The 20,188-nt window shown below is 42.9% G+C and overlaps 1 protein-coding gene across 1 annotated transcript in view; it reads left to right on the forward strand.

The window, feature by feature from the left end:
- The first annotated feature begins 11,896 nt into the window (after window positions 1-11,896).
- Window positions 11,897-20,188, forward strand: part of LOC126358119 (odorant receptor 43a-like) — a 79,980-nt gene continuing 71,688 nt past the window's right edge. The window contains exon 1 of the mRNA XM_050007526.1: window positions 11,897-12,163. Within this exon, the coding sequence (XP_049863483.1) occupies window positions 11,909-12,163 (255 nt within the window). The 5' untranslated portion in view covers window positions 11,897-11,908. The remainder of the gene's footprint in view (window positions 12,164-20,188) is intronic.

Consider the following 20,188-nt stretch of genomic DNA (forward strand, 5'->3'; position numbering starts at 1 on the left):
GGCTGGATTTCTGATTTCCTGTCAGAGAGGTCATAGTTCGTAGTAACTGACGGAAAGTCATCGAATAAAACAGATGTGATTTCTGGCGTTCCTCAAGGTAGTGTTATAGGCCCTTTGCTGTTCCTTGTGTATATAAACGATTTAGGTGACAATCTGAGCTCCTTCTTAGGTTCTTTGTAGATGATGCTGATGTTTATAGACTATTAAATTGATCAGAATATCAAAACAAATTACAAAACTGTTTAGAACAAAGACCTGTATGGTGCAAAAATCAGCAATTGACCGTAAATAACAAAAAGCGTGAGGTCATCCACATGAGTGCTAAAAGGAATTCCTTATACTTCGGTTACTCGATCAACAAATCAAATCTAAAGGCCATAAATTCAGATACCAGGGAATTACAGTTACGAAATACTTAAACTGGAAGGAACACGTAGAAAATGTCGTGGTGGAGGCTAACCAAAGACTGCTTTTTATTAGCCGGACACTTGGAAAATGTAACAGATCTACTAAAGAGACTGCCTACGCTACAATTGACCATCCTCTTTTAGAATACTGCTGCTCCGTGTGGGTTCCTTATCCGGTAGGACTGACGGAGTACATCGAGAAAGTTGAAAGAAGAGACAAGCACGTTTTGTATTATCGCGAAACAGGGGAGAGGGTGTCACTGAAGTGATACAGGATTTGAGGTGGACATCATTAAAAGAAAGGCGTTTTTTGTTGCGGCAGAATCTTCTCACGAAATTTCAACCACCAATTTTCTCCACCGACTGTGAAACCATTTTCTTGACGCCGATCTACATCTCGATCGGAAAGACATACGTGTTCATTTTGTACGCAGACTGTACGAGACTGGAATAATAGAGAATTATTGTGAAGGTTGTTCGATGGACCCTCTGCCAGGCACTTAAATGTGATTTGCAGAGTATCCATGTAGATGTAAACAGTTGCCGAACTGAGGGGTCGGTGGAGTCTTCTAGGGACCCTTTGCTATTTAATTCCAGTGCATGTCGATGTTTTGCTCCACTGTGCACACACCAGAGGAGATCGCGAAACAGGGGAATGAGAAAGCACAGACACACTTTTCTGCTTCGAACCACGTTCACATTGCGTTGAACGGTCTTGAATGTCCCCTAGTGAACCAGCCCCGTAGACCAGAGCTAACGCTGCAGCCACTGTACACTCCAAAGGAGTCAGATCATGTTTAGTCTGGTTGCAGCCCCACGATTCAGGTGTGGGGGGTGACGGCGGTATTAGAGCTTGTCAGAAATGTCGTCCTGTCGCACAGCACAAGAAAAACTGTCATTTTAGGTCGCTAAATATGTGAAATCGAGAGCCCCATGGGAAAGGGTAGTTCCTTAAACGTTCGTTATGATAAATCCAGGCGTTTCGCTTCTATTCTGAACGCCAGTATCTCCGAAACGCTTCCCTCGGCCACACTTAAGACAACCACGTGATTTCAACGCTGGGCATCGTGTTTCCGCCCGTCTTCACACTGGCGTCACGAAAACGGATGAGATGTTGGCTGAGGGAAATTTGGTAACCTTCCAATAGTGTCACTCGTCTACGCTGGCGCTGGGCAGAATTTAGATGAAATTACACCATTAACACAACTTATACCGCACGTGAATTTTTGAGCTGTGGATTTGTTTTTATTTTTTTAGCGTGTCGACACTTTGCTACTTAAGCGTCGCCAAGTACATGAGTGACATGTGAGGAGCGACACTCTTCCACCATTACAAGAGAGATTGTAGCTACCTTGGAGTAAAATTTCTGTCTTCTGCCCCCAAAAGAGAGAAAATGAGGGAGTTTCAAAAAAAAGATCATTTAATTGTGTTGCGCAGTATAAAAAAGTGGTTGACAACGTACAATGATGCCAGATGTTCTAAATTTCTAGCATAACAAGTGTAACCTATAGGAAAAGGAGGGCAACACATTGTACAATATTCACAAAAACCAAAAGGAAAAAATAAGAATTACAAAGTGCCTGGACTAGAAGTGATATAAGACGGGAATGTAGTCTTTCTCCTCTGCTGCTAAATCTACACATAGAAACAGTGACGAAAGTGCAAAAAAATGTTTCAGGAGTGAGATCAAAATTTACGGTAAAACGTTAAAGCCATAGCGAGTGAGGTGGCCCATTGGTTAGCACATTGGACTCGTGTTCGGCAGGACGACGGTTCAAAACCACGTCTGGCCATACACTGCCATAAATCGCTCCAGGCAAATGCCGGGTGATTCCATCGAAAGGGCACCGCCCATTTTCTTCCCCATCTTTGACACGATTGGAGCTTGTGCTCCATCTCTAATGATCTCGATCTCGACGTTGAACTCAATCTCCCTCCCTTTTTTCTTTTTAATTCAAGCCGTATGGAATTGTTGGCTGGGAGACCCCGAACGGCTAGTTTAACCACATAACTGGAAAGATTTTCCTGTCCTTCACGAAGTGTGAGAACTGGTTGGGTAGGAGACCACGAACGACAGGTTTAGCCACCTAATTGCAAAGGTTTTTCTATCCTTCCTTTTCTTCTTGTAAAGTGGGAATTGTTTAAGTGTATCTGGTAGATGTAGTTGATAGTAATGGTTGTGTGCACCGTGATGTTGTGCTTGCGTAGGGTGCTGGAGAGAGAAGGGAGAGGCTGAAACCCGGTGTCAGCACAAAGCCTACTCTTTTCGAATAGCACCAAGGGGCCGCGGAGATAGTGTGCCCATGCGACTAACAGATAACCATGAACAGAGTCCCATTCCTCACTTTGCCGGCCAGTGTGGCCGAGCGGTTCTAGTCTCCTAGGAACGGGAACGCGCTATGCAGGTCTTGGAGTCACTCGCGATGTATTCGATGATGACCTTCGGCTACATCGGTCTAAGAAATACCAAATTAAATTCAACCTGAAGATGCCTAAATAAGGCAAAAAGCGTAGTTTAAAAATAAAAAATAAAATTGCAACCAAAACTGTTTTTAACCAATACTCTTAAGCACTAGTTTGCTGTATGCCACAAATGGATTGGAAGCCAACGATTGCTTCTCATGGACGGATGACAGAATAGTTATAATCAACCCTTAAACTTTTTATGGTTCTGAGACACAGTCATACAAGACTTTCTAATAGAGTAAACCGCCAATGGACTGTGCATTACTATATTTATAGTCTACACTTTTTCTTATCCAAATTTCTGCTTTTATGCCATTATCAGGTACAATGCTAAAAAGATAAATATAATAATACACAGTCAAATCGCTGTTTACTCCTTTGAAGAAACTCTTAATTAGTTTGACGATTGTAGGCTCTCATAACATCCAAGCATATTTCAAATTATCGTTAAATGTTATTTCTGGTTGGTGACTCTGTGATTATAATACAAGTGCAGTAGCTGGAAACTAGGAAGCTGGTTTGGCAACGAAACCTGTATCATGTACAAAAGAGAATATGAAATATCGACTAAAGTTTGTCCATTTGTGAAATATTTCTAGCCTTCTGTTATCAAGAAATTATCTGTTGCTCTTGAATACCGCATTTCCATTTTCCATTACCCACCACTGCTTACTTAGCGTTTGAACCTACCTCGGCAATTAGTTCCATTTCATTCCTTTGGCACCATAGCCTGAATTCCACAGAATGTTAGTACCGCCACGTAATAACTGTGGCGAATCCGTCATCCGCCTCAAACGTACTTGGAAAGCAGTGCGAGTCGCTGTGAAACATCACAGTGCGAAAATCCTAACTGCAGATCCCGCCATGATCTCAAATGACTCAGTCTGATAATTCAAGTGTTCATTCTTTCGTATGGCAGTTTTCCGTTCTAAATTTTATTATTAATTCCATACGTTACTGAACCTGCTACTTGCACATTAAACGGTACGTTTCTGATACAGAGCCGTTCTGCATGATACATGTACCCAATAATTATTATGCAACCGCGTTAGATCAGTTTGGATGGTATCATCGATCATCAACAGGGCGGAATTCCGGATACTCCTATGTCTTTCTTTTTAACTGCTAATCAACTATCGACTGCAGGCCATCATGTCGAACAAATACTTTTTTTTTCCTTTTCAAAGGACTCCTGGACGTATAACGTGCCACATAGCATGACACTAAATTAGTTAACTGATATTTCTAATAACGCTATTCTTTGCTGGGTTAACGAACTATTTGTAGGTGACAGTATGAATAACACAGATGTCTCGGAAGTCCTGTCAGGCTACTCAGAGGGCACATCGGAAAACGGGAGGTAGTTTTAACAGAGTGAAATGAGGGTCTGAGAAGGCCGAGGCATCATTCTCGTGTCTTCAAATTGTTTCCAGCACGTGAGCCAAGACTAAGGCTTTAAACGTAGCAGGCAGGAACAAACCCTTCTTCATTGCCACGTGAGGTCGGGAGACAGCAACTGGTAGGACACCAACACAGAACAATTCAAGGTCTGCATACATCGAAAGCTCACACTTCTTGATCTCATTCTTTTCTGTACCAGGTTAGTTATTTACATTTGTATTCTAAATAATAATAAAGTATTCAAGCTAATCAGACGGCCAAGAACAATCTGATCAAATTACTCGTTTCTATTTGTATATGTGAGACAACACTAATCGCAAGTATTTAAAAAACACGACAAGGAGCAGAGTTACTTTTTAAGATAATTTCTTATGAACACTTTATCTGCAGTCTTCTCTCTTTTCAGCATCATATAATATTTTATCTATAGGAAACCAACCTTGTCTCATATTCTTCACATCTTCGTATGCTTGTATGGTTTCTTTTGGTGATAGTGCTAGATATATGAGAGCATATTCCCTCACACCGCGTATAAAATCCAAAAGTTTCCTATCTGATGGGCCTGTGGCGTGTACTAGGACGAAGAACGACATGCTACATAGCTTCTTTTATGTTTTTGAAGCATTTTGTTGGCACTTTATTATTCGATATTAGTTACACGTCTACCACGACGAACACTTTCTGCATTCTTGCTATTTCGAAGCAATCCTACGATTGTGGTTCAATTTTTCTTTAAAATTTACGATAAAATGATGTTGCTTACTCTGTAGTATGATTACATGTACGTTAGTAGTTACTTGTTTTACGGCTCAGATGTTATTACGTACATTACATGTTGTATCCTGGAGCGGTTTTTAATTGTCAGAAGCGTCTGCTCTGATCACGTTTCGCCACATTTTGCGAGAGTGTATGTGAGGTGAAGTAGTGAGGGAAAATTTGTGAAAAAAGAATGAAAACAATGCACTAAATAGCAGTTGATCGAGACACCAACCAGATACACGAAACAGAACGAAAAGTTAGGGACAGATGACCATGTAGTTTGGTCCCTTCAAATATCAAACCAACCATCGAAAAATTAGGAAAACAGCATGTTGTAAAAAATAATAAATAAAATAAATAAAAAGTAAATAAAAAACGAAATCGAGTACTAAGACCGGTGTATAATAACACAGTTCAGTTAGCGACTTAATTTTAAGAAATAAAAAAAAATTACCCACAGAAGGTGTCGAAACATGTCTGAGTAAATATAAAAATATACTACTTGTGTTTGCATAAGGCTGATTTTAAAACAACCCATTTTTCATTCGCAAACACGGAAGAACATCAAGAGGAGCTTCAAACCTTAGTAAAATGAGTGTCTCTCAGCGCATGTTTAAAATAAAATTTCTGTAGCTCATACGTATGTCTGACAGTTTTCTCAAGTGATGCTTAGGGTTAAGCGAGGAGAGATGACACAGATTTCAGAAACGTGGTAAATCCTGTGAAAGTGCGTATGTGTAAGTAGAAATGCTTCCCAAATGCCTTCCACTTTACTCGTCTCTGAGAAAAAGATTGCTTCTGTAAATAGATCAAGGAAATCGTAATTTTAAACAATATGTAAAAGGGTTGTAATTTTCCACCCCTCCGCCCTAGTGTAGGTAATGTGACGCGCCACGGATAGGAGAGACGCCTCATGATTCTATTTTGGAAATGATTTCTTTAATTATAAATACAAGTCTAGCCTATCAATTTACAGCTGGTTTAAGAAACGTTTCCACAATTTCCAGTCAGTGGAAACAATGAAGGAGTCAGAATAATACTTCACCGTTATAAACGCATATGGTAACTGACACAGACGTAAAAACTGAATAAAGCTGTTCATAGATAGGTAACTAAACCAACACAGTCGTAACAAGACGGAAAGTGTTAGTCTAAACTGTACAAGGGTAATTTTGCACCTTTTTCTTTTCATTTCTTCCACAAAGGGCATACATGTTGTAAACTGAACTTACTTCAAAAATGGTTCAAATGGCTCTGAGCACTATGGGACTTAACACCCGAGGTCATCAGTCCCCTAGAGCTTAGAACAACTGAAACCTACCTAACCGAAGGACATCACACACATCCATGCCCGAGGCAGGATTCGAACCTGCGACCGTAGCGGTTGCACGGTTCCAGACTGAAGCGCCTAGAACCACTCTTCCACAGCGGCCGGCATACTTTCCTCATAGAGCACTGTTTGCATAATACGCAACGTAACCAATCACCTTTAGATCCGAATTAAGAGTGAAGTTCTAAACATTATTCACGGTCATATTTATTGAATTTCTCTGAGTCATTACAGTGTTGGCTGCATTTCTCAATCCATATTCACTCAAAGAAACCCGATTCGTTACCCCATTACAGGTATCCGGCATGATGTATCACAGCTGGAAGAAAAGACAGGTGACTTAGACAAACTGTACTACACTGTAAGTCCGGCATTGCCCCACAATCCGTTGCCGCACAATCCATTTACGGTTTGCATCTTCTCTCCTACTGCTTTCATGAGTCAACTGTCCAAAAGCGGCAGTGAAGAAGATGCACTTCTCTTTCCGGTGCAAAAATGTCTGATAGTATTAAACATTCCACAAGTCATTAGCCTATTTATCGCTCGCGTCATTCCATATTTTGTTCATTCCTTTGCACACCCTTCATACGGGATGGTCAGAACCAGTCGGAAAAACTTGCAAGGGTGTTGCAGGGTAGGTTACGCTGGGAAGTAAATGTTGACAAAAAAATCAATACATTGCGCAGTTTCAGATTTAATTAGTATTGAAGTTAACCAGTCTGTTCGATGTGGCGAATGCAGGCGGCCTGCCAGAGACAAAGTCACCAGACCTTTTGAACGCTTGGTTTCCTAAGACCGAACAAGAGAGCGGTGCAATAATTGGAGTTGGGACGGTAATAAGGATCGAACCCGAGCCGAAGCCTGAGCACTCTCGTGCTGTATCATTTACGCTATGAGAACAACTGACACTAACTACAGCCTCAATTTGCGCTCACAACGGCCTGATTGTCTGAGTTCAATGCTAGTTATCTTGAAAAGGCACAGCCTATCGGATTTTTTCTGAACAATTATTTCTCTGCACAACCTGCTTTCCCACACCCTTACAAGCTTTTTAGGCTGTTTCTGACCACATTGTATAAAAATATTGCACAACGTTCATTAAATTTCAGACAATTAGCTCGGCCAGTCGGTGAGATAATTCCCACCGTAAAACTCGCGAATATGCTCGCAATTTGTACAGTATTGTCAGGGCTCCTGTCTTCTACCACTGCTAACTATCTACTAACAGACTGTAGCAGATATGTCAAGAATCTCTGACAGCCGTTAGCCAGCTACTTCCTTGTTCCTGTAGCATTACGAGTAACACGCATGGCTTATAAAAATTTGGAAATTTGTGGTAAGTTCGTATGGGACCAAACTGCTGAGATCATCGGTCCCTAGGCTTACACACTACTTGATTTAACTTAAACTAACTTACGCTAAGGACAGCACACACACCCATACCGCAGGGAGGAATCGAGCTTCCGAAGAGGGGGAGGGGGGGATGACTTGTAATGCTTGATGTCAGGTACACGCGGAATAAAGTAATAAAAGCTTTCTTCATCTGATTGAGCTGAACCTAGTCATCGAATAAAGAAGTTTTACTGATCATGACCTAGGATTTTTTATTCACATATTCTAGCATTTTTACTCTCACCGAGTTTCCAGCTGGGAGCAGGAGCAGCCACATGGATAACACCCAATTTTGACGCAGAAACTGCAATTGACGTGATGAGGAGATATTGAGACAGTGGTCGCAGGCACCCAGTTGCTTATTGTCCCGTTAATATGAAAAGAAAACTAAATATTTTTATTATACCACGATCTCGATCACAGTAATTTTACGTTAATAATCACCATTATACCGGTAAACTAAAGCTTTTGAGGCTGTTATACTATAAAATTATTCTGACACAAGCAATCACTGGGGCTCTGCCACTATGGCTACTCGAAATCAAAGCAAGATGGGTATCACCAGTAAGTAAAGTTTCTAGGAATTTGATCCTTCCCTCCCCAAAGGTCCGCTTAAAGATTGCTGTTACTTTTGCCCTTCAGCTGAGAATACCAGACGTCCTTTATGTTAACGTTCAGACATATACCTCTGTACACCACGAGGCACAGTGTGTGTACTACTTCATTGCAGCACCGTCACTTCTCCTCTTTCACGTTCCAGTCGTGTTTGGCCCGAGGGAACAACTACTGTTGGTGTACCTCTATGTTGGCTAGAACCTCTCTTATTTTATCTCCACAGTCTTTTGACGAAATATACGTAGTAGGAAGTGTGTATTCATTGACTCCTCCAGGAATATACGTTCTTGAAATTTAAACGTTAAACTACACTCCAGGAAATTGAAATAAGAACACCGTGAATTCATTGTCCCAGGAAGAGGAAACTTTATTGACACATTCCTGGGGTCAGATACATCACATGATCACACTGACAGAACCACAGGCACATAGACACAGGCAACAGAGCATGCACAATGTCGGCACTACTACAGTGGATATCCACCTTTCGCAGCAATGCAGGCTGCTATTCTCCCATGGAGACGATCGTAGAGATGCTGGATGTAGTCCTGTGGAACGGCTTGCCATGCCATTTCCACCTGGCGCCTCAGTTGGATCAGCGTTCGTGCTGGACGTGCAGACCGCGTGAGACGACGCTTCATCCAGTCCCAAACATGCTCAATGGGGGACAGATCCGGAGATCTTGCTGGCCAGGGTAGTTTACTTACACCTTCTAGAGCACGTTGGGTAGCACGGGATACATGCGGACGTGCATTGTCCTGTTGGAACAGCAAGTTCCCTTGCCCGTCTAGGAATGGTAGAACGATGGGTTCGATGACGGTTTGGATGTACCGTGCACTATTCAGTGTCCCCTCGACGATCACCAGAGGTGTACGGCCAGTGTAGGAGATCGGTCCCCACACCATGATGCCGGGTGTTGGCCCTGTGTGCCTCGGTCGTATGCAGTCCTGACTGTGGCGCCAAACACGCATCATTAGCACCAAGGCAGAAGCGACTGTCATCGCTGAAGACGACACGTCTCCATTCGTCCCTCCATTCACGCCTGTCGCGACACCACTGGAGGCGGGCTGCACGATGTTGGGGCGTGAGCGGAAGACGGCCTAACGATGTGCGGAACCGTAGCCCAGCTTCATGGAGACGGTTGCGAATGGTCCTCGCCGATACCCCAGGAGCAACAGTGTCCCTAATTTGCTGGGAAGTGGCGGTGCAGTCCCCTACGGCACTGCGTAGGATCCTACGGTCTTGGCGTGCATCCGGTCCGGTCCCGGGTCGACGGGCACGTGCACCTTCCGCCGACCACTGGCGACAACATCGATGTACTGTGGAGACCTCACGCCCCACGTGTTGAGCAATTCGGCGGTACGTCCACCTGGCCTCCCGCATGCCCACTATACGCCCTCGCTCAAAGTCCGTCAACTGCACATACGGTTCACGTCCACACTGTCGCGGCATGCTACCAGTGTTAAAGACTGTGATGGAGCTCCGTATGCCACGGCAAACTGGCTGACACTGACGGCGGCGGTGCACAAATGCTGCGCAGCTAGCGCCATTCGACGGCCAACACCGCGATTCCAGGTGTGTCCGCTGTGCCGTGCGTGTGATCATTGCTTGTACAGCCCTCTCGCAGTGTCCGGAGCAAGTATGGTGGGTCTAACACACCGATGTCAATGTGTTCTTTTTTCCATTTCCAGGAGTGTATACCGTGATGGAGGACTGTTCTCTTGCTGCTTCTGCCACTGCAATTGGCTGAGCATCCCCGTGACGCATTCATGTCTAGTAAATAAATTGTAACAAAACAGGCTACTCTTCTTTGGATCTTCTACATTTCCTTTATGAATCCTGCCGTGTACGCATTCCAGACTGACCAGCAATATTCGAGTAGCAGCCAAACGAGGTGTTTATAAGTTACCTCATTTGAGAACGGGTCACAACTCTTGCGAATTCTTCCAATTAATCCCAGACTTAACTGCCATTAATTTTATGTCATCGTTCCAACCTAAATCGCTCCGCACCCATACTCTTCGATATGTAATAGCTGTGGCTGCTCCTACTGACTGATCTGCAGTTGTATAACCACACAATAATGCGAATTTGTGCGCATTTAAACGTAGTACGTTACATTTGTTTATATCTCGAGATGAACTGCCAAAGTCTGCATCACTAGTTGCGCCTCTGTTCGTCTTCCTGCATTTCGGTACAATTTTATAGCATTGTGACTTTTCTGTGTATAACAGCATAGCGCGCTGAAAGCGTAATGGGACTTGCGGCGCTATTCCGTAAGTCTTTTATGTTTGTTGGGAAAAGCGATGGTCCTCTAACATTGTCTTGGGGTATGCCCCAAGTTTCTTGTACATCTGAAGATTTAACTCTGTTAAGAATGACATGTTGTGTTCTGTTGGAACTCTTCAGTTCAGCTACACAGCGGGACTGTTATTCCGTCCGCTCCCATTTTGTTCATTAAACGGCAGTGTTTAACTGTACTGAATTCCTTCTGAAAGTCAAGAAACACGACTTCAGTCCGGGCATCTACTGCTTTCTGCGTGTCATGGACGAACAAAGTGAGATGATTGTCGCATGATCGTTCTCTGCGGAATGTCCGTTGCTTCATACGGAAGAGATAATGGGTTTCCAGAAATATCAAAATGTCGTAACACACGAGTATAAACGAGTTTCAAAATTCTGCGACATATAAACGTCACTGATACAGTCCCACAGCACCACGCGTTATGTTCGACGACGGTCCTTGGCTCTGAACACTATGGGACTTAACGTCTGAGGTCATCAGTCCCCTATAACTTAGAACTACTTAAACATAATTAACCTAAGAATATCACAGACTTCCATGCCAGAGGCAGGATTCGAACCTACGATCGTAGCAGTCGCGCGGTGCCGGACTGAAGCGCCTAGAACCGATCGGGCACATCGGACGGCCAACATTACTTGGACATGGGAGTTAACTGGGCTTTTTTCCAATCGTAAAAACGAATCTCGCCTCCACAGACCAACGTTACACTGTTGCTGTAGTGGGGACGGCGTAAATAGATCCCTAACAGTTCGTATTACTTTTGCCAGCTTTCAACTGCTGAGCGCGCTAAAAGCTATCGTCTACAAAACTGTGACAACATTAAGACATTGCCTTAGAGACATTTGCAAAATCGCGATAGGCTATTGGTTGAGGTAGGCTCGCGAAGATGCTGCTCCCAGCCGACTGCAAGTGTCACGGATCAACTTACGCTGACTTAACTCCAGCAAGAGCAAATTTTTCACAAGAAATATTTCTGCCTTTCATCGTCGACAAAAGATAATCATGCACTATGCCAGCTAGTATTTTTATTGGGTTGAGTCGGGAACAGATTAGTATATACCATTTCGCTCAATTTGTGCTCCTCCGTCAACTTCGCTTTTGTACGACGAAATAACATTTATTACATGATAACATTAAACTACTTCCCCAGCTCTTTTTTTTACAACGCATTAAGAAAATATCTGGAGATGTCAAGCGTTCTTCTCACTGGTGCAGACATCAGCGGCGGCTAGCATGGCGCTGGCGCTCAGCGACCTGCAGACACTGCAGGGACCCGGAGCGTCCATCCTGAGGCTGCTGGGCGTCTGGTGGTGCCAGGGCAGGCGCGGACGCTTCTGTTCCACCGCCGCCGCCTCCGTGACGCTCAGCACTTTCGCCTGGCTGTCCATTTTCGCTGCCCTCAAGTTGGTAAAAGAAACCCAGCAACAACTGGAGGACATCTCATTGTGCTGCTTCGTCATCGTTATATGTTTCGGATACTTTTCCAAGGCAAGTATTAAGAGTCCTTCGCATTTGCATGTGACAATACCCTCTGAACCTTGCGCTACTTCGGAATAGCTACTTGCTAAACGTAACAACAATGTTCCTCATGACACTATATTGTTTCTGAATATCCATATATCCATACACAGAATGATGGCAGTCTTAGGAATTACTGGGTGTCCCACGGTAAGCCAGTCGGGGGTGGCCGAGCGGTTCTAGGCGCTACAGTCTGGAACCGCGTGATCGCTACGGTTGCAGGTTCCAATCCTGCCTCGGGCATGGATGTGTGTGATGTTTTTAGGGTAGTTAGGTTTAAGTAGTTCTAAGTTCTAGGGGAGTGTTGACCTCAGAAGTTAAGTCCCATAGTGCTCAGAGCCATTTAAATCTATTTTTTTCCCACGGCCAGAACTACTTCGTACATTAGGAGTTGTCTGCTGTTGTAGGCCTACTCTACATCTACATGACTACTCTGCAATTCACATTTAAGTGCTTGGCAGAGGGTTCATCGAACCACAATCATACTATCTCTCTACTATTCCACTCCCGAACAGCGAGCGGGAAAAACAAACACCTAAACCTTTCTGTTCGAGCTCTGATTTCTCTTATTTTATTTTGATGATCATTCCTACCTATGTAGGTTGGGCTCAACAAAATATTTTCGCATTCGGAAGAGAAAGTTGGTAACTGAAATTTCGTAAAAAGGTCTCGCCGCGACGAAAAACGTCTATGCTTTAATGACTTCCATCCCAACTCGTGTATCATATCTGCCACACTCTCTCCCCTATAACGTGATAATACAAAACGAGCTGCCCTTTTTTGCACTCTTTCGATGTCCTCCGTCAATCCCACCTGGTAAGGATCCCACACCGCGCAGCAATATTCTAACAGAGGACGAACGAGTGTAGTGTAAGCTGTCTCTTTAGTGGACTTGTTGCATCTTCTAAGTGTCCTGCCAATGAAACGCAACCTTTAGCTCGCCTTCCCGACAATATTATCTATGTGGTCCTTCCAACTGAAGTTGTTCGTAATTTTAACACCCAGGTACATAGTTGAATTGACAGCCTTGAGAATTGTACTATTTATCGAGTAATCGAATTTCAACGGATTTCTTTTGGAACCCATGTGGATCATCTCACACTTTTCGTTATTTAGCGTCAACTGCCACCTGACACACCATACACCAATCTTTTCTAAATCGCTTTGCAACTGATACTGGTCTTCGGATGACCTTACTAGACGGTAAATTACAGCATCATCTGCGAACAGTCTACGAGAACTGCTCAGATTGTCACCCAGGTCACTTATATAGATCAGGAACAGTAGAGGTCCCAGGACGCTTCCCTGGGGAACACCTGATATCTCTTCAGTTTTACTCGATGATTTGCCGTCTATTACTACGAACTGCGACCTTCCTGATAGGAAATCACGAATCCAGTCGCACAACTGAGACGATACCCCATAGCTCCGCAGCTTGATTAGAAGTCGCTTATGAGGAACGGTGTCAAAAGCTTTCTGGAAATCTAGAAATACGGAATCAACTTGAGATCCCCTGTCGATAGCGGCCATTACTTCGTGCGAATAAAGAGCTAGCTGCGTTGCACAAGAGCGATGTTTTCTGAAGCCATGCTGATTACGTGTCAATAGATCGTTCTCTGCGAGGTGATTCATAATGTTTGAATACAGTATATGCTCCAAAACGCTACTGCAAACCGACGTCAATGATATAGGTCTGTAGTTAAATGGATTACTCCTACTACCCTTCTTGAACACTGGTGCGACCTGCGCAATTTTCCAATCTGTAGGTACAGATCTATCGGTGAGCGAGCGGTTGTATATGAGTGCTAAGTAGGGAGCTATAGTATCAGCGTAATCTGAAAGGAACCTAATCGGTATACAATCTGGACCTGAAGACTTACCCCTATCAAGCAATTTGAGTTGCTTCGCAACCCCTAAGGTATCTACTTCTAAGAAACTCATGCTAGCAGATGTTCGTGTTTCAAATTCTGGAATATTCCATTCGTCTTCCCTGGTGAAGGAATTTCGGAAAACTGCGTTCAATAACTCCGCTTTAGCGGCACAGTCGTCGATAACTCATGACAGAAGAAGAATTCGGTGTCGTTTCGAAACCGGGGGGGGGGGGGGGGGGGATACAATACCATCATTAAAAAAAGGGCAGTGGCAAGTAGTCGAATTAAATCAGATGATGCAGAGGGAATAAGATTAGGAACTGCGACATTAAAACTAGTATATGAGTTTGCCTATTTGGGCAACAAAATAGCTGAGGATGCCTGAACTAGATATGATACAAAATGTACAACTGAAATAGCAAGAAAAGCATTTCTAGTGTAGAGGATTTGACTTAGGTTGATACAAATTCGTTATTAAGCCTTTTCTGAATGCATCTCTCATAGACAGTGTAGTCTCATACGGAAGCGAAACCTCAAAGATAAACATTTGAGACAAGAATACAGTAGAAGCTTGGTATTACAGTAAGATGCCCAATAGCTAATGAGGATAGATTGATATGATCCATGCTCAGGTATCAATAAATCGTCTTTTGCTAACAAAGGCCGGTGAGGCGAGAGCGCGGGAGGCAGGAGGGGGGAGGGGGTAGAAATTGCAGAGGTAAACTAAGCCATGAAAACAGTAATCTAGGTTAAATGGAAGTAGGCAGCAGTAGAAGAACCCTAAACAGGATTTACTAGCCGGGAGAGTTGAATTAAGCACGTCTTTGGACTGAAGATGACAACCGTCAACGAGAAAAACAGGAGATTCTGCATTAAGCTCAGAATTTGACGGATATTTCGAATACTTGCGATCAAAGAATGCTGAAAGGACATAAAATTCCTTCAGAATTTTTAAAATCGTTGAGCAAATAGCAACCAGCCTGTTATTCCAGTTAGTCTGTAAAATCCATGACAAAGTGGACCTACCACGAGACTTAAGGGTTGATATCATGTACACAGTCCCAAAGAATACGAATGAATGAGAGAACTAACGCACCTTAGCCTGACCCTCATGTGTTAATGTTGGTGATCTCTATAATGAAAGTCAGGTCCTGTTAGATGACGATGTTTGGATTTATAAAAAGCTACCACAGAGGCGATTCTGACATTACGAGGGATAAAGGACCGGACTGAATAAAGAAAACACTTTCCAAGATTTTGTTGAACTAGAAAAGAGAACGTAAAATATTTCAAGACGTGAAATTATCGGAAATGTAGGTACAAGTTATAGGGAAATATGGGTAATGTAAGAATAGAAGATTAAGAAGAAGAGCTCGGGTTAAAAAGAGCGTAAGACAGGCATGCAGTGTTTCTCCTATAATTTTTAGCTTGTACGCCAATGAAGCAATGATGTACATGAAAACATTGTTCAAAAGCAGTGTTACTGTCACGGTGGAAGGATATTAATGATGAAATTCGATGTAGACAGTGCTATACTCAGTGGAGCTACGGCATAAATGCAGGACCGACTGAATGGAATGCAGAGTCTTTTAAGCACAGAATACGGACCGACAGTAAATCAAAAATAGATGAAAGAAGTGATAAAATTAAATGGGATTGGGAAGAAAATTAAAAATTAAAGCTAGTAACCATACAGTAGACGAAGCGAAGAAATTCTGCTACTTCGGAAACTAAATAACTCGTGTTGGACGGAGCCAGAATTAAATAAGCACGTGAGCACCGACAGTGAGCACATATCTATGAGAAAAAATTCTGAGAATGTTCGTTCTCGTGAAAGAAAATGAGGAATGTGGGAAAACCGGAAAATCAGATGGTCAAACCGTTTCAGATCTGTTGTAGCTCAAGGATGGTAAAAATTAAGTAAACTGATAACACAAGAAATGATGATCTTTCCGTTAAGTCGGCATGGAAAGCCATGTGTGGAGCATGATAACAGGACATGAGAACACCAGGAAGTAACTGTGATGCGTCTAGGGGCAGCCGTAGAGAGAAAAAACTGTACTAGAAGAAAGAGATGGAGTATATGTCACTGATTATAGAGTATGAGGAGTATAAGTAATGGAGACAATGGTCAGACGACAGATGACCGAAACGAAAAAGCAGAAACAGAAATAATAGTGACAGAGAATTAGCTTTGTTGCTATTTGGGCCTCCCTAGCACAATAAATACTGTCCAGGATCCAGCGGGATTCATCAAACGGTTCCGCAGAAACGTTATATATTTTGCTTCCATACATGTTTACCGCTCTGAGATGGCGATGCGGACTGTTTATGGATGGGCGTTAATTGTGGTGAAACAAGAGAAGGTATATGTGAGAAGGCAGCCTGTGGTTTCAGCTCGTTGATAACAGCACTGTGTGGAACAACCGTGAAAATCTACAGAAGACGCAAGTTACTGTCATTTTAGTACTATTGCTGTCTCGTTCTCTCTGTTATTCTAGATTTTCGCAGAGTGAGTGGCGGATTTGACACCTTGGTGAATTTATATCTTTGATTGTTAATCATGTTTGTAAGTCACCTCAATATTATTTGAACACACCCACAGAAAGACGCTCTGGTCAATAATCGAGAAATGACGATTCTCTGGGCAACAGGAAAAGAATAGCACACAAGGGTAAATTAATAATAAGTAAGATAATAACAGAACAATTGCCCGTTTCCAGTATCTAGGATGAGATACAATCTTTGAAGAAGAGGAAGAAATTAATAATAATTTAACACTTGTTAGAATATTTGTAGCACGATAAGAAGAACATTAAAGGACAAAGGAAGAACATAAACTAAAATGAAAATATATAAAGCCATGGCTTTAACCACAGTACTGTATGGAGCAGCAAGTTGGACAGTAATATCTAGAGGCCTAAGATAAAACTTCAGAAATACTCTTCCTTAGATCAGTGAAAGGCTGCACAAGAGATGGCAAAATAAGAAATGAAGAAAAAATGAAAGAACTGGATGCTGCGGAAAATCGGCTTGAAACCTCGTCGGCGAAGGACGTTCCCTAGCCGTTCACTGGCGTCCCAGCCAAATGATAGTGCACTAGCGGAAGCTTCTGTTGTCTGCCCTCTTCTACTGTTTTATTTCGGATGGCTTTCATCGCCTTTCTTATAATGTTGTCATAACTGTTGGCACGAAACGTCCGGCGAAGCTCTCTCAGTTCTTCCTTAATTTTATTAGTGTTACTTACCTGGTAGGCACGGGCAGTCGACGTGTCCGGAACTGGATGGTTCTGAACTGAGTGATGGTGTCCCCCGGGTGCAGGTATTGAGCTGTTTGTGGTGGCTTCCTGTACACTTTGTGTCCCAGTGTGCCATTCGTAGTTCTGTTTACTTCTACGTCCAAAATTGGTAACACTTCGTTGTTTTCGGTCTCATGGGTGAATCATTTATTCTTATGCAGGCTGTTGAAATGCTTAGGGAAGCTTCCTGACTCCACCTTTCCGTGTGGCCAGATAACGAATGTATCGTTTACATACCGTACCCAGCAACGGAAGGATAACGGTGCAGAAACTAGGGCCGTTCGCTCATAAACTTCCATGAAGACGTCCGCAGCGAAAGGGAAGGAGGTGGACCCGCTTATCATTTCATGTAATTGTTCGTAATATTTTTCTCACCAAATGAAGTATGTTGATGATATGCACTACCACACCAAATCACATATATCATGTGGGATCTGCTCCTACAGAATGCAAATGGTCTCTTGCATAGGTATGTTGGTAACGAGAGACTTGATGCCGAAACACCGAACGTGGTAGCGCAGTGGTTAGCACATTCAGATTTAGGCCTTCCATGTTCCCCTGAATCGTTTAAAGCAAATGGCAGGGTGATTCCATTGAAAGGGCTCGGCTGATTTCCTTCTCCGTCCTTTCCTAATCCCAGGTTCTACTCAGTCTCTAATGACCTCGTTATGGACGGGACATTAAACAGTAATCTCCTCCTCCTCCTCCTACTGATACCGAAACCAAAATAACCTCAGTTGCCTGTGTACGTTGCTCCTTAGTTAAATGTAGAAAGTGAGAAAAATCCTTCACATACGATTCTGTTCATTCCACAAGACGGTGCAGTTTAGATGCCCGATGTTTGGCTACGTAATAGGTGGGTGAGTAACCCTCATTATGGGGCACAGGTGCTCCATAGATTCTAGGAGGCACGGGAGTGTACGTGTTAAGCCTCTTGGCTGCATCAGGATCAATCCTCGAGTTATTTACGAGGGCCTCCATGATCTAGACTGACCTCACAGTCATATCACTCCTTCTTTCTTTGTAAATTAGGTCGCTCAGCAGTTTGACCATTTTTTCCGTATTCAGAGGTGTTCATGTTTTTTTTTTTTTTTCACAATATGAATCAAATTTCATGAGAAGATCCTGCCACAATGGAAAACGCCTTTGATTTAGTGACTGCCATGCCATTTCGCACATCTGATCCGCGGTGCTCTCTCCCATATTTCGCGATAATACGAAACAAACTGCCCTTCTCACAACTTTCTCGAAGTCCTAGATATTGAAGGCTACAGGGGACTAACGATAAAGATCAATCACAATTAACATTTAGATCATAGTTCCATCTTATCGAGGAAATGAAGTGCTATAATGTGGCAATGTTAGCTTTCTGTTAAAACGGTCAAGATGCTCGAAAATCTGTGATAATGTTCTGATGTATTTGAGAAAAACTATCTACGTCCGCTCGGTGGTAAGGAAGAATGATCAAGATCCATTTTTTACTTGGAGCTTTTTTCTTCTCCTTTTATATTTCATCTTATAATGCTGTAGCTTTCCAACAATAATAGCCAGGCACTCACACATTGCAAAACGTAGTTCGAACTGTTACATCGTTTAGTAATAATGCAAAGACCGATACAAAATTACGCCACATTGTGCATCCAAAGTAGGCGGAAACAGGAAGTTTTCTAGTTATGTTGAGCGGAACACTCATGTACCTGTATTATTATTACCGAGATTGCGCATGAAGTTATTTCTTAAGTGAAATGATGACATCAAAACACCTGACAATAAAGATGAAGATTCTAGCCCATTGCATAACACAAGGACAAGAAAAGTGTTCTAGAGTATTTCTGATTCTTCAAAAAGATTACGGACAATGGCTCCCGTTACAGGTGACGACTGTAAGCGCTTGCGACTGAGATGTTTTCAGAATATTCCATTCAGAGAGAGGAGAGGATTAATCAGACTCAATCAGTAGCTTCCTATGATACACAAAACTCATTTTCCTGGGTTACCAATGTACGTCCTGTGATGAGAAGACCAAAGAAAAGCCCAGACGAAACTGAATGTCATTGTTTTTCCTATGTCTATAACTTCAAACTTCGTGTTCTGCCTTACGGCAGGTCTTCTCATGGGGGAAATCTCGTCAGAGAGGTCCACCGGATGAGCGTCTAGTTAAGTGATTCCAATGGTGGTTTCCCGTTGCTTTCCACTGACGATGATGAAATGATAATGAGGACAACACAACACCCAGAGTGTGACCGGAGAAAATTTCCGACCCAGCCGGGAATCGAACCTGGGCCCCTTGGCGTGACTATAAGGTGCGTGTTAATAGAAATGGACAAATACAGAATGTTTACATATGTCAACCATCATTCTTGACATTACAAAACATCATTAAAAGAAGTCTTATTACCCTTGAAAAGGCAATGGCTACTATGAGGAAAGTACATGTGGAGGCCAGAGGAAAACATAGCACTGTACCAAATAAACTGAAAGAAGAAACCGTATCTTATATGTTTTAACACACACAGTCATTAAAGATCACAAATAATTTTCTTTTTCCTTTCTTTTTTTTTTAAGTCATCAGTCTTCTGGCTGGTTTGAAGCGGCCCGCTACGAATTCCTCTCCTGTGCCAATATTTTCATCCCAGCGTAACAATTGCTATCTACGATCTCAAGTATTTTTGGGATGTATTCCGATCTCTGTCAGCCTCCACAATGTTTGCCCTCTACACCTGCCTATCGTACCATGGAAATTGACCCGTGATGTCTTAGCAGATGAGCGATGATCCTATCGCTTCTTCTTGCCACTTTCCTCGCCGATTCTGCGCTGAACCTTCT

The sequence above is a fragment of the Schistocerca gregaria genome, chromosome 1 (assembly GCF_023897955.1).
Source record: "Schistocerca gregaria isolate iqSchGreg1 chromosome 1, iqSchGreg1.2, whole genome shotgun sequence".
Taxonomy (NCBI): Eukaryota; Metazoa; Arthropoda; class Insecta; order Orthoptera; family Acrididae; genus Schistocerca; species Schistocerca gregaria.